The following is a 23,389-nucleotide window of genomic DNA, read 5'->3' as shown; positions in this document are numbered from 1 at the left end:
GTATTGTTGTCCTGTATTGTGGCAGGAATGGATTCACTTCAAAGGTGTCCCAATGAAGCTTTTATCCAGCTTCAATAGAAAACAAGCTTTTCATTATTTGGGAAAGTCATGGGGCTTTTTCAAAAGGAATTATATTGAAGTCTTTGAATTCAAAACAGGTTCATGAGGTATATATTTCACATGTTTGTTTCACAGTCTACGTGGATTTAAATAATTTTTTCCATGGTATCGTTTTTCCTTTTGTCTCCCCTTTCATTTTTAAATAGAGATATTTGCATTTGTTCAGCTTTGCAAGACTCTGATATCCTAGAATCTACTGTAGCATCTCTACGTGCTCTGAGACTTCACAGACAAAGTAGTACAACAGTGTGATTAATAGCAAAGCAACAGATTCCTGTTCTCTGTGTAATCACACGTCGTCTTTTGCCAAAATGTTAGTGGACAGATTGACCATGTTTGTGGTGAGATGGATATGTAACACATGTTCCTAAAAATGTATACCACATTTTGCATAGCATGTTGAAAGGTTCACCCCCACAGTATGCTGATCATAGCAGGCAGATTTTCATTAACATGAGAAAGGAAGATAATGAACAGCATCGGGTTTTCCTACACTAGTAATTACTTAGACAGAGCACCACAGATATGGAACCATCTGTGCTGGAGACCTAGTGTATTCATCAAACTGTGTTTTCTTATATACATTTGTTCTTTATGAAGAATGAAAGAGTGCTCTGAATGAAGATTTGTCCACTTTCTTGAGCAGTGATGCACCCTGTTGGCCATCCTGTAAATGACAGCATGGCAGTTCATTATGTGCAGTGAACCTCATAAAGTGAATGGAGGACTAGAAGTGAAATGATAACTGACCTCTTAGAAATGTAAACATGAACAATAAGTTCATGTTTACTGTGTTTCTTTAAGTTTCTTAATTCAGAAATGATTGGATTCATGGGTCTAATACAGTAGCAGATTCGTTCAAGTGTGGTGAGCTTTCTTAATCTTTTAATCTTCTGTTAATAAAGTTCAGAGCATGAATTTCTAACATCAACTTTTCTTTCTTTCTACCTAATTTATGGATATTATTCTCTTTTTAATTTTTGTTTTTGTTTGTCATTTTTTTAGTTGTTTAATCTAATTTCATTTCCATTCCTTTTTATCATGAGATGCAATAAATTGGACAGAAGAACATGGACAAGTTTCACATTTTGAATGATCTTCTGTAGTTCATGAGGAAATTAGAGTTAGTTAGAGTTAGTCATTTAAATCTAAAATAAATGTTTTCATAGGAGAAAGAAGTGGAATGTAAAGAGGATAAGAGCCTTAAATATGAATAGAAAAAAAAAAAAATTTCTGTAGTCAAGATGATAAAGTACTTCAATTATCCTGAGGGAAATTGATGTTTTTATCAGATCACATGCAAGCATAAGCAATCGATTCTGATTTTCTAAACTATTTCTGCTATTTTTGCATGACAGTTGACATATGAAAGTTTTACTCATCATTGTTTCAGAGGCTTATCCTTCAGCTTTTATTTTGTTTAAATAATGTAGCAATTAAACGTGCCTGTATGCTTAGTGTTTATATTTCCTAATTGACTTCTGTGTGTCAGAATTTGATTTACTGAAACCAAGCCCCACGCTCCTCTGGGTGTGACTTGCAGCTTTTTACGGCGTTATTTTGCAGTGCTTATCATAACACAGTTTGTTCTCTGTCATCAGCATCAATCATATTCTGGTTACCATGGTCCGATGTACTGGTGTGACCCCTGTGCCTCCACCAAAACTGTTGGTTTGGAGCTAAATAAAGAATTTCACCACCTCAAATGTTACTTTAAATGGTCAAAATCAATTAAAAATGTAGTGTTAAGTGAAAACATATAACAACAAACAATGGTAAACTTCAAGAAACAAACTATTCTGAATATGAGTTTCGACCTCATCAGGAAAGCAGCACTGACAATGGGTAAGTCCCCGGCCACAAAATGAAAGGAGAGTCTAAAGCCAAAATCCACATTCAGGAGGTTCTTGACTTCCCTCAGATGTGAGGACAGCTGCTGAGACTTCGCTGTGAAAAGATACAGAGTGTGTGACACAGAGAGGGAGTAGTCTGCAAAGAGCTGCCTCACGCTCATGCCACCAGCTAACACTTTTTTCGTCTTCAGACCGGTGAACGAGAAGCTGCTGGTGCTGCTCTGTAAGCAGTGCGTGAGCATGGCGTCCAACGCCAGCCACATGTTGGAGGCTGCTTTGGAGCAAATGGACGACATTATTGCTGGTAAGAGTTTTTCTTTTTATTATCAACAGACGGGCCAACTTGTAATTACAGGCCCCCTTGAACCAATACGAACCATGTGATCTTCATATACATATATAGTATGGTTGGGAGTAAAAACATGTGAAGCTTTTCTTTAAACTGTGATGATTATGTAACACACAAAAGCTAGGAAAGAGAAGAGTTGGCAACCTATTTGTTTTTTTTTTATTTAGGAACCAGCATTGAGGATGAGTTTATGAATTTTTGTTGGTATTTTGTTCCTTCTAAAATGTTTCTTCCTCGTATTATCCACTCTATTGTGAACCTTCATAATTAGATGCTTTTGTACTCTCATTATTTCTCCATTAGCCTTGATTTTGTCAAAAATTCAAAGTAACTTCCCAGTGTTATCCCGTCTGTATTTTCATGCACAGGTGATACATTTTAGTCATTGCTGTTTGTCACAGCCTCAGCAGTCTGCTCGTGTTTTGGCACAGGGTCAGAAAACAAAGTTCTATAAAAAGAGGTGACAGGGAAACCATTAGCACAGTGGCGAGAAATGTAACCATGGCCAAAAAACTAATAACCACAAACTGTTTGACATGATGAAGCTTTGTGTTTGTGCAGAATGTGTCCTGGCTGCATTGCTCTGCCTTTTTATTTCACTTCACAAAGCTTATATGAAAACTTTCTACTACTCTCTGCAACTTAGACAAGATGATTACAGTGACCTTCAGAGCTGAACCTCTAATTTGTGGATTTCAGAACCCACACTGTGCACTGTATTCAGCCATTTGATGCTATTTACAGCCAGAAAGCCACATTAGTGCACAATAGTGCCCTCAAGAGGTCGTACAAGGACTGATTTATATTGCACTGCAGGCTGCAAGAGACCTCTTAGTGAGCTGAACATTCAGTGCAGATGCCAAAGGAAGAAAACGCTGGTGTAATAAAGATCTCTCATCTATTTGTCTGTTTAGTCTGCAGTTGATTTCCTGTTCTTCTGAATTCCCCCAGGCAAGATTGGTGAAGGGCTGTTCAGTGCTCTCATGCGTCTAGAAGGCCAGGACTACCAATCATCAGAGTGTACCTCACAGCTGAGCCTCCCGCCTCCTGTAGACCCTGCCCTCAAGGCTCTCCAGCTGACCGAGGCCCTCAGAGCCGTGCTGGAGGATCAGGGGAGTGACGAACAACAGGACTCACTCAGGAAACAAGTCTCCACCGATACAGCTCACGTCATACTGAAATGGCTGGATAAAAGTGAGGTGAGTGCTGTGTCACTCACACCCGAATGTCCTCGAGCCTTAGGACGAGGGTGTATGATATACTCTTAAAAAAACGTATATAACAAAAAGAATGCAAATCCATTTCAGAAGCATCGAAAATCCACTTTATGAGGAGAACAGAACCCGTCCTCATAAGGTTCTGTTCAGAGAATGTAGAAGGCGATGTAGCCTCTTGTTTCAAATGTGAAGAAAAAGCAGAAGAGCCTTAAACCAGTGTGGAAAGACTCTATTGGATGTTTATATGAAGCTAGGTGGGAAAATGAACCAACTTTTCAGTTCAGCTTAATTTATCTAAATGATGTTCCCAGTTGGAGTTACATAGATACTATGTTTGGGTCTGGCTATTTGTGACTGACAAGTCACTTCCATCAGGCCTATCAACCAGCATAGAGCACGGAAATGTGAATCCAAATAGTTCTTTAAAAAAAAAAAATCCACAAAAACAAAGAGGGCTACGACCAAACACAAAACTTTAAACAAAATGGGGGGCTATGACCAATTCTTCAGTACAGGCGTTGGCTAAGGCTTTCTACTACAGACTCTGTGGGTTTTATTAGTGGGTAAAGGGGTCTTTGATCCAGGTCATCAACATCTGGATGGCTTTTTCCTGTCTGCTAAGAAGAAGTGAGCTAGAAGCAGGATACATTGCATGCTGTACTGTTAATGAGATCCAGAGCTCCTGTTAAAAGTAAAAGCAGTTGCAGCCCCCATTTTCACCGTCCAATCCTCCATTGTCTCCTTTCTTTAACCCCTGGGTACCTCTGTCCTCCCCTTTCTGCAACAAATGTTTGTTAGTCAGGTAATTCACCTCATCATTTGCCCCTTTGCCCTCTACTTTAAATTGATATTTTCAGCTTTGCACTCACATTCACCCCCCCCCCACTGCCTCCTCCTTCTGCGTCTTTCCTCCTGACTTGTGCACCACATCTGACAAGCATGTGCTGCAGAAAGTTTCCTCTCCCCTGTGCCCCTTTAGGAAGCCCCGCAAAATTAGCTCGACCGACTCAAGAGGCACTTCAGAGAGAACAAGAGAACGAGCTGCAGACGTCCAGAGAGAGGCACAGGAGATAGAAAGGGAGGACAGGAAATGATGAGAAATCAGGAGGTGCAGAGAAATGTGGGAGATACCGAAGCAGTTTGAGATAGTTTGAGGGAGAAAGCAGGAGACATGAAAAGAGGGGAGTTAGAAAGAGGTAGAAAAAAAGAAAGTGGAGAGAAGAAAGAAAGGGAGTACAGCCAGCTGGCAGAGTTTGAGTTATTCGGCTGAGCTCTAAAAGTTTCAGGCTGCCCAGACTCCAAACCACACGGACCAAAGTCCTCTCTGCTTCCCCTTCAGCTGCAATATGGAGAGTCAGTAAAAGGAGGAAAGTTAAGTTCTGGGAGATCCAGAGTGCAGCACAGTTTAGTGCTTTGAGCAAGAGGTTTTTTGTTTGTTTGTTCGTTTTGGGATTTATCTGTTCATCCTGCTTGATGCTTCCGAGCACTGGCTAAATTCTGGTAGGAACAATAAAAGCCAGACCTAAAGTACAATGGGCCTGCACAATGGAGTATGATATTGATTTCTACAAACATTTTGCCTGGCTTAGAAAGGTAAGACTTTCTCCACTTGCATGTTTTTCTCTTTACAATTTTGGACTGCAGCAAACATTTGCTGCAAGTATTTTGGTGGTTTGTTTTGCTCCTGCAGTGCTGTTACTTTTCCAACACAATTATGGTTGCCATGATAGACAATTTGAGAGGAAGAAGTAAGTGCTTTGTTTTTGAGCAGAGGAGGTGTGCTGCAGAATATGCAATATGTGCACCCTCATACGTGGACCAAGGAAGAAACTGAAATAAAACAAAATGTGTTGAGGGATATGTCAGCCATTATTTCATCACAGAGATGATTGCGTACTTAAACACATCATAGTCTTTTAGGACAACCTTCCAAAGTTTGACTTAACAGTGAATTACATGGAGTTTAGTTAATCCTTCAAATATGTTTCCAAGTCTTTCTCTTTATTTATGCAGAAAAATGAAATACAATTAAAATGCCTTTATAAAATGGTTCACTGAGGTGCAAATGGGGGACTTGTGAAATACTGGACCAGCCCATCAAACTGTTCTTAAAGTGTGTGAAGAGAAGGATAAATGTATGTGCATGTCAGCTGAGATCATTTCCTGCCACTTGAACCTGCATGGAGTCTTTGGACACCACATAGCATCTTTCTACCATTAAGAAGTCATTAGTCCGGACTGCCTCCATTAAGGTAGAATTCTTCCTGAAGGGAGAGGAAGGAGCGCAGTGTTTATAATGTATGGATGACTAGAGGACTAGTAGCTATTACTATATGTGATAATCTGCATGGGTAAACTAGTTAATTTCACCTTCTGTTATCACTCTTCAAGCAGTTGTATGGTGATGCAAGTGCACAAATCTTTTGGTAATTTTGAAGTGAAGTGAGTTAGTATTTTCAAGTCAAAGTCATGCCATCCTGCACGAACTGAAGATATATAAATGTAAAAAAGAAAAAGGAATTTAAGCTATGCATAGATTTTATATGATACAATGGCAATACAATATCTCCTTATTCATCTCAGCTCAACAACTTAAAAAACGACAGGCTCAAAAAAAGGAAGGACATATAATGTTGAGTCAATGCATAACCTCTCAGCATCAACAACAACTGTGACGTTTCCAACAAGAAGTGTGTGCTTTTAATTTTGAAGAAATAGATATAAGTACCGGTAAGTAGATATAAGTAAAAAAACATGATTTTTTTTGTGAAACTGTCAAAGGTTACTCTGAATGCTACTCATAGCTCGCAGTCCTCAGAAGGAGGAGCGGGAAACAGTTTTGTCTGGTTTATTTGAGTTTTAGTTACCTGAAGGCTGCCTATAATAACACTTAAACACCTCAAATGTATGCATATTGTACATCGAATATTATTTAGAAATCAAAGTAACCACTTGTGTTTTGCTAAAGGTATATTAAAGGCTTAATGGTATTTTCTACACTGCCTAAAGTCATTTCATGAAGTGGCTCAGGCTGATGGATATTCTGTGCCTGTAAATAATGTTTCCATGGTTCTGCTTGTCAGCCTAGATTTCTGAGAAATCTGAACCAATTTGGTTGTACTTTACTTCCTTTGCACACTGATGGCTCTGAAATATCCCTTATTACACTGTCAGCCCTGAGCTCAGCCTTCAACATTTTTCCCCCACTAATCAGCCTGTACAAAACTTTTAATGCTGGATTAGGATTTGCAAACTTCTTACAGGCTTTACCTCAAACTAACGTCTGACACAATAGCTAGGTGTGTATGTGTCTGAGCCTGCAAACCCGATGACGAAAAGCAAATTCGACCCACTGGGCAACTGTTCTGCATCAACAGTGAACTTTTTGAACTTAACGGCTGAAACTTTACTCTGAAGGTAAACCTCCATTCATCCAGCAGCAGAGAGTCCTACCAGGAGCGGTTATCACGTCTGGAGGGAGACAAAGAGTCACTTGTTCTACAGGTGAGATGAGTCAATCCTTGCATACAAAAACACAAAAACAAATTGTCTCTCTCTTTTTTTAAAGGATAAATAATAAAAATGGTTGTTGCAGAAGCACATTTAACCTAAGGCAAGCGTGGGCATCCATTTAAAAAAAAATGGTGAATCAACTGAATTGGATCTGAGCCTGCTCAAATACAAGAGGACATTTGACACCACACTGTCTGTGGGAACTGACTCTAAACAGTTCCCATATCGCATGAGAGTGTTAAATGAGAGAGGTGAGAAAGGGCAAAGGTAGAGCAGAGTGCTGTGTTGTAAATGTTGCATAATAGCCATCTTGTTTTTTTGCATGGGTGAAGCAACAGTAACGAAGGTGGGTCTGGTGCTGTCACGACACTAGAATGTCTGGTTTTGTGTGATGAGTCTGTAAAGTATATATAAGCATGTAGGTGTGTACGGTTATCAGCCCTGATGAATAAGTGCTTATCTCAGGCAGGTTGAGTCTAGCACCACCCTGCTATGCTGTAGCATGTGTGTGTGTGTGTGTGTGTGTGTGTGTGTGTGTGTGTGTGTGTGTGTGTGTGTGTGTGTGTGTGAGCAGGTGCCCTGTTTTCTTCTTCAGGCCTCACATAAAACATTCCTTAGAAAAATCCGCTCCAGTTGGCCGACTGGAGCTGCCTCTTAGCATGTCATTAGCTACGATGTGGCCTTAATGGTTTCTCAGCGGAATAACATTGAACCTGCATTTTGCTGACTTTGCTGGAGCCACTGGTCTGTTGCAGGCTACTGGTGAGTTAGTGAGCCACAAAAGGACCATTCATTTCTCCTTAAAGGACATGTTTGATCTGGCCCTTACAACGAAATTTCATCAGGATTGAGATCAGCAATTATGTGGAAAAATCTGATATTTGAAAGAACCTGGTTTTTAAAAATAAATACAATCTGAGGTTGCAGAAATGATGCCAGGCCTGTGCTGCGTTCATGTGTTTTGTTGTAAGTCTGTACATTTTGTTGTATTAGATAACTTCTTAACGTCAATATCTCTCTCCACACACTAAAACACCACAAAGGTGAGTGTGCTGACAGACCAGGTGGAGGCTCAAGGGGCAAAGATCAGCGATCTGGAGAACTCTCTTGTGGAGCATCAGCACAAACTCGACTCCACTGAGGAGATGCTGCAGCAGGTACACAGATTCAAAGACCTCAAATAAACACATTAGTGTACTTTCCAAGTACAAAATGTCTTGTATAATACTAGATACAAATCAGGAAACTCTGACTTTCCCCTGGAGACAGTCAGGGCTTTTATATAAAAACTGATCTTCCTTTTATTGCAATGTGTCAATGCCCGAGACTGTCCATCCATCTTCTTCTCATAAGTTGCAGTATGTGATCATGGATAAGTTCTGCTTCCTAGGTAGGAATTTCAGTGTATTTGGCTACACACGTCCTTGACAACCAAAAATATTTAGGAAGTTCAGACTCATTCCAGGACAGTGTCTTACAGCGTACATTTTTCTGGTTTATGCAGGGCCAAACTAGTCCGTCTGGGCAGGTGATCATAATCCCATTAGCCACGCCCCCAACCTATAACAAACCCGAATGAGCCTATGCATGTGCACAAAACACACACACATACACTAACAGAGGAAAGGAGAGAGAGACAAATGAGTAAGGGAGTAAATCTGAAAAAGGTGGAGAGATGGGCGGGAGAAAGAATATGGGTGGTGCTACTTGAAGAGTTAGAAGTGCATGTCTGCTACTTTCAGTTGTTTGCTTTTCTAGACCAAAGTCTCTGCTAAACGCTAAAAGGAACTCTAGTGGAATAGCTGTGTGAAACTAAAATCTACAGGAGACATTGCATACATGAAGGACATACGCTTACTCTCGCTTTGCTGCTGGCAGACGCTGGAGTGAAATGGAGCAGGTATTACACAAAATATATGTTTCTTATTTTGATAATGCTTCTCTTGTTATTTATCACATTTAAAATTGACCATTTCCATGTTTTCTGACTAATTTCACGAGCTGCTCAGTGTCTTACTTCTATATGCGGTGCTGTGTGTGTGTGCAGTGTATCAAAGGGCAGTCAGGGCTGGTTTCTCAGAGACGTGGTCATTATGAGGCTTTTGGACCTGAGCCGTAAATCTCTTCCTGGTGACAAAGCTCTAATATTTTCCATGTGCACTGTAGAAGAAGCCCAGATATTTTTCCTAAGCCAGAGTTTTAAAAGGACGTATCCATACTGTTTTTGCCTGCCACTGATGCTCATTTCTGGATTCTGAGTGATTTAGCACCTGCATGACATCAGGCAAATTAGTTATACATGTGCCTGCTTAGCCGTTCAACTCTCAAGGCTGACAGCCGTTCAGGACAGATAGTCCCAGACAGTACAGTAGATGTTTGGTCATAGGTGTGATTGACTGTCGTTCACATTGACAGGAAAATACACCTGTCAAAGTTATTTTAATGTTCTTTCTGTGGATGTTTTGCATACTTTGGTTAAATCTCTCTCCCTCACACACTCTAGCTCCCCCCCCCCCCTTCTGCTGAGTACTTTGAGGGAGCTGTGAAATAGGCATTATAAATAGTTGTCATGGGTTGTGTATATTTAGCCACTCAAACAGCGTCTGAAACCAGAGGGTTTGTCTAAGGGGACTGTCATTACGGAGCTGGAGGCTCACTGTGCCTCACACTTCATGTCGCCTTTGTTCAGTAAGTATGGACTATCATTAAAGGGGATAATGTGTTAACCTGTGTGTCTGTTTGTGTTTCTCCATGCTCGTGCTGTGTGTTGTTAATGACAGGAGCTCCTGCATAGGACGTCACTGGAGAACCAGAAGCTGAGTCTTATGGGGGAGGTGTCCTACCTGAAAATAAAGTTGGCAGACATGGAGGGAAAACAGAACCACGGGGCTGAACGGCAGCACAAGGCAGAGGTAGGGCTTCTCATAGATACAAATATGCCTGTTCCTTTACTTTAAAAAAGTTTTATTCTAAGATAGCATGGCTGTCAGAACTTATTTTAAGCAAATATGTATCCATCCAAAAAAGCTTTCCTTGTTGAGCTGCATCAGTCGGAATGGATTGAGTAGCTTTACACTAATTAGCAGCACAGTTACTAAAGATTAAACCATCAATCACTCCACTCAGGCTTACATTTTGAAGTTACACTTTTAATCTTTAAATGGTTTGGTCAGTTAATGTGAGTGCCTCATATCCAAGTGAGTGCACAGTATTTTTGACTTTCGTCAGTGAGGATTTAGTCGAGCAAAAACCTTCGTTTTCTTTCTTCATTCTTTGGAAATTTGCACCAACTCTGCCAGGAATGACAAGGGAACACACAAAAATCTGCCTTGTGCTGATGGATTTAACCTTGAAGTCAGCTGCTGAGTTTATGGACGACCATAAACACTTTCTGGACTGATGGAGGGAAACATTCACTCGAACCCCGGCTCCGTTGTTCCTGGGCAAAGTCTACAGGAATAAACGTCTCCAGGGGGTTTTAATTTTTTGGTCAGTTTAAAGTGAATCATATATTTACTTAAGATGTGGATGTATCTGGTTACCAGCTGACATCCTTGGCATTAAGTGACCGAATGAATAGGAGAAAGGGGACACAGGCAAAGCAGACAGGATACTGTAATGTATGTAGTTACTGTCAAAACAGTGCTGGTCAAAGAGCCTTTGTGTCCTCGGTTAAAGGAGTTCGGGCGTAGTAGAGCTGGCATGATGGATGGCAGGTCAAATATGAGTGTGTGTAGGCTTCAGCCCAGAGGATTTTGTTCTTGGCGGTGTGGTAAAAGTTAAAGAAAAGGACCCTTTTCCTTACTGGATGCATGTTCCCAAAGATATCTATAAAGTAAACAGAAAAAATAAAGTTGTGTTTAAATGTGTTTTCCGTGTGTTAACAGGGATTTTGTTTGTAATTTTGAGATGAAAGAAATAGAACAAGCCATTGTGATTTAGTAAACAGCAGTGTTTCAGCTCTTCATAATCCTGCTTTCATTATGTGTGCAGAACCGAGTTTACTTCAAACAGCTGCTTGGACTTAAGGAGAATCGGAAAAAAATCAGCTTTGAACACTTTATAGGCCTCCCACGTGCTGCCTCTACTACACAAACATGTCCACGCACACACACACACACACAGCATGTTAAAGCCTCCTTGCTGTGGTGCCAGTAAACTCAGTTAAATTTAGCTGTGGAGGCACTCCATATCATCTGTCATATCCGCTGCACTGGACCCCAAGTGAGACTTCCTCTGTCCACAGTCCGAGCATAACTCTTCTGCTGTTTACACCCTTTCTGAGGGAACATTGGGGCACGGATCACCTTTAAAACACAGATTGCAAACCCGCTCACCCCTCAAGCAATTTATCGGTGCAAACTAGCCGTTTGATAAACGGACTATGCATGAATTTTGGAATATGGCATAGCTAGTAGCATTTTAAGTTAAGGCTTATGAACAATGTTAACCTAGACCAGCTGAGAATAGCAGTGCTATATCTGCAGAAAGCCAGGAATCACATTTTTTGGTAAAGGTTTGGTAAGATATTTATGTATTATTGGGCTCAAAAGGAAATTTATATTTTCTAAGGGTTTGTCAATATCAAAACTATAACGAAACGACTCTAGAGGAAAATAAAAGGATTTGGAATATCCCACCTACAACCATATCTTCACACACAAAAAGAGCATACATCTACTCTCTTTTTCTGAACATTTTTCTCAATTCTTTCTCCCCCACTGCCTCTGTCAGACTGTAGTGAATTTCATTAGCGAGCTGCAGGAGGAGATGTGTAGGTTTCAGAAGGAGATCAATAGCAAGATCCAGGAGAAAAAGGCCTTGGAGATCCCCGCTGACAGCAGCTCTCCAGCCCAGTGCCCCAATAAGCTTGCTGATGATCAGGGCTCTGACCCCGGGCCGTCTGATGACACAACCTCAGGTGTAGAAGAGGCTACCGAGAGGCCTGATGGGAGTCCTAGCAGCCTAGAAGAGGCTGTAGGCTCAGATGCAGAGCAGCAGCACCAATGTGGAGGAGAAAGTGTAGGCACAGCTTGCCTGCATGACATGTAGTGTTACGTGTGGCATGGGTTGACTCACTTTAGTGTGTGTGATCCTAAGGTTCAGATGCTAATATTACCAAATATCCCCAGCCTTTGTGTTTTTTTTTGTTTTTGCCAATTTGTCAGTCTTCATACCTAATGTTATGTGTGTAGCCCTATCCACACACACACAAAACTCCAATAATGTCCCAACATTTTCAAATTGGCTGCATGTGTGAACTCAACCGCCAGAATTATCAACACAACTGTACCTGGTCTTTCTCCTGATAGGCCTCTCGTTTCTTCTTGCCAGTATGTTGTCATTTGTTTATACCGTGTATATGTCCAATTATAGGTAGCATTGATGTAAAAAAAAAGGCACAAACTGCCTTTATAGCACCAGAATACGTTGCTTGTCCGTTATCTTTGCACAAACGTTTAATGTTATACCTTACCTCCTGAGATCCCCTCCCCCTCCTGTCCACAGAAAACTTCCTGCTGTGATTGACGTGGAAACAAGTAACTTGGAAAGATTTCAGATGCAGCCTGTCTGAAAAATGTGTAAAACAGCTTCTTTTCTGCATCAATCTTGTACAAATTGTAGCACTTCATCCAGTTTTAAAGAACCTGGTCGTGGCAAATGACTGCTCAGCAATGAGACTGGTTCTGCCATTTCTGTCCAAAAAAGACATTCTTCATCAACACTTTTGTCAAGTCCTCATTGATGGATTAATGTTAGGTTTCTTGAGAAAATAAAACAAAGAGTGGTTTAGACCTGATCTTTAAACAAGTGCAGAGATAACATTTGTTGTGATTTGGTGCTACATGAATTAATTCATGATAATTTGTTTAAAGGAAGAATGTGCAACTTATTGATCCAGTAGAGGTCGCCTTTGAGCACCAGCATTAAACCAAAACAAACTGCTGTTAATTGACACTGAATGAACAAGATCTAAAACACTTAAATGACATCCAAGAAAGCAGTCAGTAGGTTTGTAGTATGCTCTTCTTCTTTTCTAGTACATGACTGAAACAGCTTTTATACGTAAGGCGGTCCCGTCCATGCAAACATGATGTAAACACAGCTCCCACAACAATACAGCTGGCAGGACTCGCGCTCTTCACTCATTGTAGACAGTCATGACTAAGAGAGACATTTACATAGGATATTCTTGATTTTTGCTGTATTTATGTGTAAAATGTTGCATATTCTTCCTCTAAAAATAATGTAAATTAGCATTCACATTTGTGTCTGGCATCATCTAAATGTCTGAACCAGCATGAATTGTTATGCCTCTGTTGTGAATTTGTGCTATATTAATTAAATCTGTTCAAGGATTTGTTCAAAAAGAACAACTTACTAGAATTAACATTTATAACTAGCATTATCTTGTTATGAATATATTCATTTAAATTTGCTTTTTATTATTAAATGATCTTTGTTTAAAAAATGACTGGCTTTAGCATTAAGATTAGATACCAGCATTGTCTGAATGTTAAAACTAACTTGGTTTTATCATTTGCTTGGTACATTATGAATTAGTGCAAAAATTGGTTGAAGGATTATTTCTAAAGAGTGTGAGTACTTAGCATTAGATAGTAGCATCCTCTGAGTGTTTAAACTATCTTAATGATTCATCCTTAATCTTCTGTTCCAGGGCCTATTTAGGGAGCTCAGGATTCTCAAGGACAAAGTGGAACACCTGGAGGATCAGAAGCTACAGTACGAGAAGAAACTCAAGGCAACAATGGTAAAAAGAAAGTTCTGATTTTCAACGTGTCTAGACTCTAAAATCAGTGCCCAAATTCCACTGCTAACTGTCCACTCAACTTTCCAAAATGCCGTCCAATCCGATGTTCCCGCCAGTGCAGTGAGTCAGTCTGTTCTGCACACGCTCTCTCTCTTTCTCAGACACCTCTGTTGTTTTAAGAAGTCTGAGAATCGTTTTACCTCCAACAGAATGACATTTGATTACGGCTTAGTCCTTTTTTAATGTCCTACATGTGTACTTTGGCATGATCCACTGGGATTAGCTTCTTAGAGATTAGATTATCTCTTCCATCATTCTGATATCTGTCTCTGTCTCACTTTGAGTGTGTCTCCTTCTGTGTCTGTGTGTTAGATTAGTTTCTTTATGCTGCAATTCTTCCACCTGTCCTCTCAACAAGTTCACTTCTAATTCCATGTGTTTCCAACAAAGTATACCTGTAAATTGTTTTTTGTAGGTTTAACTTTTGTTATTTTTAGTTTTAAAAAGTGGGGGTTCAAGGTGGTTAAGGGAGCAAAAACTGTAATTTCCACCTTCCTATTTGCCTGTTTAATATAATAGCCTGAACGTCACTTTATTGCCAACTGTTTTATCCTTAAAACTACTTTAAAAAAACTATAAAGGGTGTAAAGGACTCAGTGTGGAACCATGATGTGCTCTGTTGTGGCTGTTTTTTAATTAAGATATAATGGAGGGGGAGAAAAACATTAATATCTCACAACGTTCTAGCGTTCTAACAAGTGAGGACATGCGCTGGAACTTTAATTAGGATACATGTACATGTGTTGTTTTTGTGAATGTCAAGAAGCTTTTAGCTGTGCATGTGTAAGCAGGCATAATTTGGCACATGCAGTACATCACAGAGCTGCATGTCCTCTCTGCTAACATTTCTCTCTGTGTGGCACCATCAGGCAGAGATCAGCAGCCTCCAGCAGCTTCTGCTCGGTAAGAACGCCGAGATCGAGAGCTTGCACACTCAGCTCCTGGCCAGACCCTCTCTTTCCGCAGAGTGCTCAGAGAGAGGTAAGTGAATCACCCAACAGCATCAAAGCCTCCACCAAACTGCCAGAATAACAGACAGAGTTACCCAGCCTGATAGGTGGCACAGTAAATGACTCCTTGATGCATTCATCAACGCAAAAAAAACAGGTTTGGGAGACGTCTTGGCCCTTCATTCACTGTCTGTGTCTCTCCCTCTCAGAGGAGCTTTACAGGCAGTGGCTAAACACCAAATGTAAGCCTGAGTAGTATTTAATAAAAATCATTCTAAACCCACGGGCCCTCTCGATCTTTGTATAATTCTCCTTCTCCAGACATGTCTCTTTATTTCATTACCCTTTGTATGCTTTCGCTCCTAGGGGCAGTTCTGCCAATCACTAACTTGTTTCCTAAATTACTAGATGTTCTCTAACTCTCTTCCCTTTGGCTTCTTAATTTCTGAGAGCATAACATCTTGCTTGTTCTCATTTTTGTCTATCATATAAAAAGCCCCCCCCCCCTCCCCAGAGTAATTGCTAAGTATACTCACTGTCACTCAACAGCATTGCCAGCTGTATGCCTGCAGTTGTTAAAAGCAAAGTCTCTTACAGTATGTACTGAGGGCCCAGATATATAAAGCTGACATGGTTAAAGCTATGATTGGTCGATTAAAAAAAAAAAAAAAGGCTTGAGTGGGTATAAAAATACAGGGATTCAATTACAAGTGCTACGTTGTATTTTTGCCTTTCCTTTCCTTCCAAATGACCATGTCCTCATGAACAAAACACTACTTTCTATGACATCAGCAGCTGTGTATAAAGGTTATTAATAAATGTGGGGTTTCTCTTTATAGATCAGGAGCTGCAGAGGCTCAGGATCGGAATGAAATCACTAATAGCGGCCAATGATGAAAAGGTAGGTTAGCCTTCTGTAAACGTATCCTTTCTCTCTCTGGTCAGCACAGCTGTGTTAAGCAGCACACAGCATGTGTGTGTGCTGTCATCTGTTAACTACAATGCAAAGTGTCTTACTGGCCGCCTATATATACATAACTGCTATCATCACTGCTGTTTGAAAGGTTAGAAGCTAACTCGTTTTAGATGTTGTCATTTCTCGGAGGCCCCGCCCTCTGACCATCTATAGTACAGAGGGGCTTTTGTCTTCTCCCTCCCAGAGTAGTTTGGACTTTAAAGACTTGCAGACGCAACTCTACATGTGGCACACCAAAAAGGAAACACACACACACACACACACACACACGCACACACACACATACGAACACAACCCAAGGCGAGCCATTTCAGGCACAGCCACACTTAAGTAGGCCTCGACCTGCCAGGCCTAATTTTGGAGCGAGCTGCATTAAGAGAACCATGGCAAAACCAGGCACGGGCACCACTTCAAAACATACACACACTCAACACAGCTGGTGACCACAACTAAGATTTCCAGCCAGGCCTGTGTCAATCCCCTCCCAATCCACTTCTTTGATGTAAAGGCCATATGGTGAAAGAGAGACGTGTGTGTGGTATATCGGTCAGTAACTGAACCGAAGCAGAGAGTCCATATGTGTGTTTCTTAACCTTAGATAAACATCTTAATTGAGTTTTGTTGGCCTGCACCGTTTTCTTTAGGACCGGCGTATTGAGGAGCTCACTCTGCTCCTGAATCAGTGCAGGCAATTCAGAGAGGTCACTCACAGCACAAAGCAAGGTAATCAGCTTATTTGCTCCCTTATCATTCCCTTGGGCAGTTTGTTTCATGTTAGAAACCGTGTTTGAGCAACATGCATGCTCCCACACTATAACACAAACGTATGTCAGGATGCTTTAGTTAAGGAAAATAACATTGTTCTTGTTACTTTAGCTCCACCTGCTGTCCGGTCATTGTCGAATGGACGGACTCCATCAAGCAGCAGTGAGGAAGAAGAGCATGGAATCATGCAGAACGCTGACTCTGCCAGTGCGAAATCTGAGGATGTGAAATCTGAAGTGGGTCCAAACAATCGTTTGTATATGCATAAAAATGATAATTTCTGTTATTTATCTTTATTCACATGACCTTCAGGGTTTTTTGTCCGCGTGAATATGATAGATTAAGTTCTTCTCTCCATTAAAGTGAGCATTCAAGTTGTTATCTGCAAAATGTTTTAGTTTGTTTGTCTGTATTAACGTGATTATCTCGGTGTCTCATATTCATAAAGGTGAGCTTCCTTTTCGACTACATTCACGATGATTTTAGTTTTAAATCTGTATTAAGATGGTTGTTTCAGTGTTTTGTTGGAATAAACACCTTTATTTTACTGTTGTTTTTCCTGTCACAGGTTTCCACAAACAGTTCTTCTTCCCGTCAAACATCTGTGTCATCAGGCCAGAAGGACAGTGATTCAAGGTAGTGACGCAGCTTTTTGTTTTCAGATTTCTTTTAAATCTTTTTATTTAATTTTCTGAGATGTTTTTATTTTACTTTTCAGAACAGAATCACAGACTTTATCAAGCAGCATGAATGACTTGACAAATGGACTTTCACCAAAGGTACTTTACTTAAGTATATATCCAACCTATTTTACCACAAAATATACAAGCTACTGCTGGTTAATAAATAAGAATTCTTATTCATATGAAAGTTTAACAGTTTTGTACTTATAGTTCACAGTTATTTTTAAGATCTACATCGTTTTCTGTTTCTGTCATTTGTGTGATATACCCAGAGTGCTTCAGGTGACACCAGGAGTCAGACACTGCCTGTGAATGCCTCACTGTCGGAGCAGAACGGGACCTTAGAAAGCAGCGGTGAAATCCAGAGTCAGAGGTCTCCAGATGGGAGTGAAGATGGCGACTCCAGCCAAAGTAAACCCATTCACATTCAGTCAAGCTGCACAGGATGTTATTAATGGTAGGATAGATAGTGAGCAGTAATAATCCATGCATAGAGTCCAACTTTGTTTTTCTTTGGGATAGCCTTGAGGCCAGTAATTCCCATGAGCCCCAAAGCAGCGTTCTTATTCGGAGTGAACCACTCCCCTTTGACCAGACGACCACGGGGCCTTTGATCACAGCTAATTTCAGAGGCCCCTGACAGAGCAGATGGATCATGGGATTTCTTACCAAACACACCCACTTCTCCTGCTCTGATTGACCACACTCATCCCAGCTCCACCCTCCTCAGTTTTTACCGTCCACTTTTAGCTCAGGCCCCACCCTGATTTATCTCTGCTGCTTTCTGTTTAATAATAGTGACTGAGTGCAGCTCATATCATAAAGATCACACCTTGTAAGATTTAGCTTGAACCCCGTCATTTTTATGGGGCATTAACCAAGTTATTTGCTGGTCTCAATGGTCTGTGACCTGTGCTCCCCCTCTCCTGAATGGAGCTCTGTAGAAAACTCCACCACCATGTGTGCTTCTTAGCTGTTAATGTTAATAATAATAATAAAAACTGTATTTATAGAGCACCTTTCAAGAACAGAGTCAAGTGCTTTACAAAAGGATGAATACATACAGAAAAAGCAACAACCTCAACAATATACAAAACAGATTAATCAAAAGCAAGTCTAAACCAATGGGTCTTAAGTTGCTTTTTAAAAGAGTCCACAGTGCCCACAAATCTTAAACCCAAAGGCAGAGCATTCCAAAATGTTGGGGCTACAACCTCGAAAGCACAGTCTCCCTTGGTCTTCAGTCTGGTGTGAGGGACTAACAGCAAGCCCTGATCAGAAGACCTAAGAGATCTGCTGGGAGTTTAAGGTCGTAAAAGTTCAGTAATATAGGCCGCTGTCTGTCCCTGCAGGGCTTTAAAAGTAAGAACAAAGAATTGTATTCTAAAATTGATGGGAAGGCAGAGTGACTGACCAAAATAAACTCCTAAATTGCGCAGAACAGGCTTTACAAACATAGATAGGGAACCAAGTTTTTCAGTAACACTAGGACAATAGCCACAGAAGCGCATGTAAGGACTTCTGTTTTGTCAGAGTTGAGTTGTAAGCAATTGTCTGCCATCCAATCTTTAAGCTAGTTCAGTAGAGTTGACAGTTTAGCATTATTTTGAGGAGTAAATGAAATATGCAATTGAATGTCATCTGCATAACAGTGGTATGAAATATCTTTAAAGCTGTTTATTATGTGACCAAGTGGAGGCAGGTACAAGGTGAAAAGGATTGGGCCTAGGACAGAACCTTGGGGAACTCCACAAGCCATAGATGTGGAGTTCCCCAACATTACCACATAATGTTCTATGTGGTATGCAGATAGAGAACAAGGCTTTTACTGCTTTCTTCTCAGTCTGTACTATGATCAAGATTTTGGCTGTCACAGTAAACCAACTATGTCAAACTACAAGTGTTCAAAGTTAAATGAAGTAAAATAAAATATACTTGGTAAGAGCAGAAGTATGCTACTATTTGAATTATTTACCGAAGTAATAGTGAAAATAACAGACTCTAATTAACTTACAGTATAAAAGTCAAAAGTAGCTCTCTGGAGGATAGTATTACTTGCTATTTCTGTACAAAGCAACTTCAACCTCACCTCACATCTTCGAGATAATCAAACTAAAATCTTTGAATATAATAAAGAAAACATTACTCTGAATATGATGACATCAACTTTGCTACAATGTGAAAGACTGATAAAGTTAAAATGTGTTGTGTTGTCTCATTTTTGTTTTTACTTTATTTGTCATGTGATGTTTGTCTTGTGTGATAATGTATTAGTGCATATGTTTTTTTGTATCATTGTCCCATCCATGTCTGTTGAAATCAGGTGGCAAACAGACATAACAATGAAAAAATATATAAAAATTGGCTATTTCCTCAGACCTTTTTAAAGATAAGTACAGAGTCTCTTTTAAAAATGTGAGAAGTTGGGGCACCTGTGGTCAAGCGGTTAGTGTGCGTGCCCTATGTACAGAGGCTGTAACCTTGAAGTGGACGGCCCAGGTTAAAATCTTACCTGTGGCTCCTTTCCCACTTGTCATTCTCCACTCTCTCTCTCTGATGTCCGACTCTATCGACTGTCTTGGATATTGTGAGAAGTGAAAATATATTTTTGTGAATTCGATCCAAAGAATAACCTTCACATTTACCAAATCAAAATGCAACCACAGAATGGTGCATCTTTGCTGCCCTCTGCAGTACAATGTCAGTATCAGAACCATGTTTTTTTTTACTATGTAGTATAACACTGACTGTGATTTTAATGTGACCTCTTAAAGGAAAGCTGGAGAAAGCTGACGACAGCACTTCAAGTGATAACTCCCCTGTTAATTCTGGAGCAAATACACAGCAGGGCCAGAGAGCTATTGGCTCACCGGAATACTTGAAGAACAACAGGAGCTTCAAGAAACTCTGGGGAAAGTAAGTGTGAGGGAGGAAAAACATTTTGCTTCATAAAAAATATGTTTTACTCTGAGAATGAAAGCATTTGGTAGCTTGTTTATTCATGTTCTTTACCTTTATGTATACAGACTACGAAGAACACAGTCTGGAGGGCTCCAGGCAGCAGATCCAGATGGGGGTCCGTTTCGTCGGGGGGGGCTGCGGGCTACAGCAGGACCCAGACTGACCAGGACCCCTGAATCGTATAACTCTGCACGGTAAAGCTCAGCTCCCTACCATGAAAACAGGCTCTGGGGCTTTTCTACGAGTAATGTATTAAAATGAACATTTTAAATACCCACTATTTTTTTTTTTTTTTTGCAGTGATATGAATATTCCGTTCAGCCAATGGACCAAGGAGCAGGTGTGTGGCTGGTTAGAGGACTATGGACTGGGCCAGTATGTCAGTCTCAGCAGACAGTGGGTTGAAAATGGACAAACACTTCTGTCTGCTACACCGCAGGACTTTGAGAAGGTCAGAAATCAAAAGGAAAAATGTATTCATTTTTAAATGTCAGATACATACCAGTAGTATTTAAGTTTTACATCAGAGATTTTTAAAAAAGAATAATATGGCTTATTACTCCCATATGGCATATTACTACCCAATCTTTAATTTTATTGTGACAAAAAGTCTTTTCTGACCTCAGGAGATGGGTATGAAGAATCCTCTGCACAGGAAGAAGCTGCAGCTCGCTCTGAGTGCATTCACTACGAAAGTTATAGAGAAATCATCAGAGCTGGACCACATCTGGGTCACTCGTAAGTCTCGTCCTGCATGGAATATTAGAACTTGTCCTGCTTGGTGTTCTTTTTTCAATCATATGAATATTTGAAATGATATACCTGTATTCATTTAGGCTGGTTGGATGATATTGGTTTGCCTCAGTATAAAGATCATTTCCATGAAGCTCGAGTTGATGGTCGGATGATTCAATACCTCACTGTGGTAAGACCTAACCTTGATTATATTGTAACATTTTCTTTTAACTTTCAGGCCTACAAATACAACATCACATGATGTAAAAAACTTAAATTATGCTATGCATTTGTACACTTTTCAGGAAGTTCACTTTTATCCTTTTGCTTTTTACATAGAATGACCTCTTGACTCTAAAGGTCACCAGCCAGCTTCATCACCTCAGTGTTAAATGTGCCATCCATGTCCTTCATGCCAATAAATTCAACGCCAACTGTCTACGACGTAGACCAGGGGAAGAGGTAAGCCAGAATGAGAAGAAGAGATGATCAAACTGCTTGTCTTATGTGATGCTACATTTTTGTACATATTGAAAATGTTAACGCTCAAAGCTTAAAAAACGGTGACATACATTTACTGAGATGTCATCATATCAGCTGTCCACAAGATGGCGATAGACATTTATTAAACGCACTCACAGATTTGACCTTTCATACAACTCGAAAGCTTCTAGTTCTAGTGCCTTTAGAAGAATAACAAGCTGTTGTGACGGCGGCTAAGAGGGAAAAATTCAAGGCAATATTTATATTTTGTACTTTTTCAGAGACAACCCTCGCCCTCAGAGGTGGTGCAGTGGTCTAACCATCGTGTGATGGAGTGGCTGAGAGCCGTGGATCTGGCTGAGTTCGCTCCTAATCTTCGGGGCAGCGGTGTTCATGGTGGGCTGATTGTAAGTAGTAACAGCTCTGTCTGATTTTGAGCAGGTCTGCAACATTTCAAGTTGTACCAGTATTACATGCTTTCATGACATGCCTGCAGACTGTAATTTGTTTCTGCCATCTGCTGCCAATATGCTCTCCCATACAGATCCTGGAGCCTCGCTTCAGCTCAGAGACTTTGGCCCTGCTGTTAAATATTCCTCCGCAGAAGACTTTGCTCCGCCGCCACCTGGCCACTGCCTTCTCTGCGCTGGTTGGGGCTCAGGCAACACAGGAGAAGCGAGAGTACGGCAATGCCACAGGCCATGTGCCTCTCACTACCACTGCTAAAGTAAAGGTGAGAACATCTTCTAAGAATTAAAATTTTCTGAGATTTTTGTAGCATAAAAAAAATCTAAATTATGTATTAACTTCTTTAACTTTTGTTGTGTATTTTCAGCCAAAGAAACTGGGCTTTACCCAATTCAGTCACCTGAGAAAGCGGAAACCCGATGACTCCGCCGACTATATCTGCCCAATAGACAGTGGAGCGTTGACATTGAACGGGGTTTCCCGTCTGCCCTCTGCCGCTCTCAGGGGCCTCAGCCCAAGTTTGGAGCGACAGACAGAGAGGAGGGAGCCAGTTGGGATTAAACCTCAGGCTAACGGCCAAAAACTATGCTTACAAAACAAGAGTGAAACGTCAACCTCTCCATAACACTCCCATGTCAGTGCCTATGCGTGACGTTTAGAATCAGTGGAAGAAACACCAAAGTGATGACCTCGTGAATCCAAGAGGGGATTTGCTGGATGTGCTACAAACATGCTTTGTTAATCAGCCATGGTTAATTGTTGTTAGTGTATTCTTTCTCTAAATATACGAGTGTAAAACAGTGATGAATACTGATATTGTGTGAATTGTTAAATGAAAGCTGCTCTATGCATTCCTTACACAGATATATTCCAAAGCTCATACTTTAGCTTTCAAACACACAGAGTCTTTTGTATCTAAACTTCAGTAGATGTGGAATAAAAAAATAGCTTTTCTTCTATTGTATTTCTATGCAGTGCCTTTATGAACACCAGATTGTTTGAAAGGCTTCTCATTTATTTTCTTTATGAATGACAAAAAAAAAATCTAAATGAATCATTGTTTTCATGATACACTTTTTCTTCTTCTGCACCTTAATGTCAGTCTTATTGGTACACCTTAGGATTCTCTAAACCACACGTTGCCTTGTTTCATAATATCATAATGAATATGCATTGTGTAATAAATATTGAATGAAGGGTTTGTGTTGTTGAAATTATTTGTGAAAACAAAGTACAAAAGACCTGAACAAAGTATTTAAATCCATCATGTGTTGTCTACCTACAGCGTAATGAAACATTAAGCTTACATATGACAGACATAAAGGCCTATTTATGTGAGAGTAAAAAAGTTAAGGTTTTTATAGCAAATAATTAAGAGCATTGTTGAAATATTTACATCATAGTCAGAGTACACATCTTTTTTTGTGTGTGTGTGTGGGGGGGGGGGGGGGGGGTGATTTCTTCATAGGACAGGTGATGGGATC

At 40.4% G+C, this 23,389-nt stretch overlaps 1 protein-coding gene across 6 annotated transcripts; it reads left to right on the top strand.

Moving 5' to 3' along the window:
- The first annotated feature begins 2,115 nt into the window (after window positions 1-2,115).
- On the top strand, window positions 2,116-23,106 carry ppfibp2a (PPFIA binding protein 2a). Of its 6 annotated transcripts, XM_061041477.1 has the most exons (23): window positions 2,116-2,277; window positions 3,274-3,521; window positions 6,957-7,043; window positions 8,096-8,209; window positions 9,833-9,964; window positions 11,787-12,074; window positions 13,732-13,824; window positions 14,754-14,865; window positions 15,674-15,735; window positions 16,455-16,533; window positions 16,687-16,811; window positions 17,144-17,211; window positions 17,294-17,354; window positions 17,531-17,669; window positions 20,033-20,174; window positions 20,285-20,413; window positions 20,520-20,670; window positions 20,846-20,957; window positions 21,056-21,144; window positions 21,294-21,416; window positions 21,719-21,844; window positions 21,982-22,170; window positions 22,273-23,106. In XM_061041477.1, the coding sequence occupies exons 1-23, from the start codon at window positions 2,133-2,135 to the stop codon at window positions 22,528-22,530; spliced, it is 3,072 nt and encodes a 1,023-aa protein (XP_060897460.1). In that variant the 5' UTR covers window positions 2,116-2,132; the 3' UTR covers window positions 22,531-23,106. The 6 variants fall into 6 exon arrangements, with proteins under 6 accessions (XP_060897460.1, XP_060897469.1, XP_060897478.1 ...); XM_061041486.1 differs by lacking the exon at window positions 11,787-12,074; XM_061041495.1 differs by lacking the exons at window positions 2,116-2,277; window positions 3,274-3,521 and adding an exon at window positions 4,598-5,132.
- The last annotated feature ends 283 nt before the right edge of the window (window positions 23,107-23,389 follow it).

This window comes from Labrus mixtus, chromosome 1 (genome assembly GCF_963584025.1).
Source record: "Labrus mixtus chromosome 1, fLabMix1.1, whole genome shotgun sequence".
NCBI classification, from domain to species: Eukaryota; Metazoa; Chordata; class Actinopteri; order Labriformes; family Labridae; genus Labrus; species Labrus mixtus.
This window is presented reverse-complemented; position numbering and strand designations above follow the sequence as displayed.

What these genes read in the sequence shown, in the direction of transcription:
- ppfibp2a (XM_061041477.1), top strand. Translation starts at nt 2,133, where the DNA reads ATGCCACCAGCTAACACTTTTTTCGTCTTCAGACCGGTGAACGAGAAG. An exon ending in CAGAAGGACAGTGATTCAAG is followed by an intron (nt 17,212 to 17,293) that starts GTAGTGACGCAG and finishes TTTACTTTTCAG; the next exon opens with AACAGAATCACAGACTTTAT. An exon ending in TGATTCAATACCTCACTGTG is followed by an intron (nt 21,145 to 21,293) that starts GTAAGACCTAAC and finishes CTTTTTACATAG; the next exon opens with AATGACCTCTTGACTCTAAA.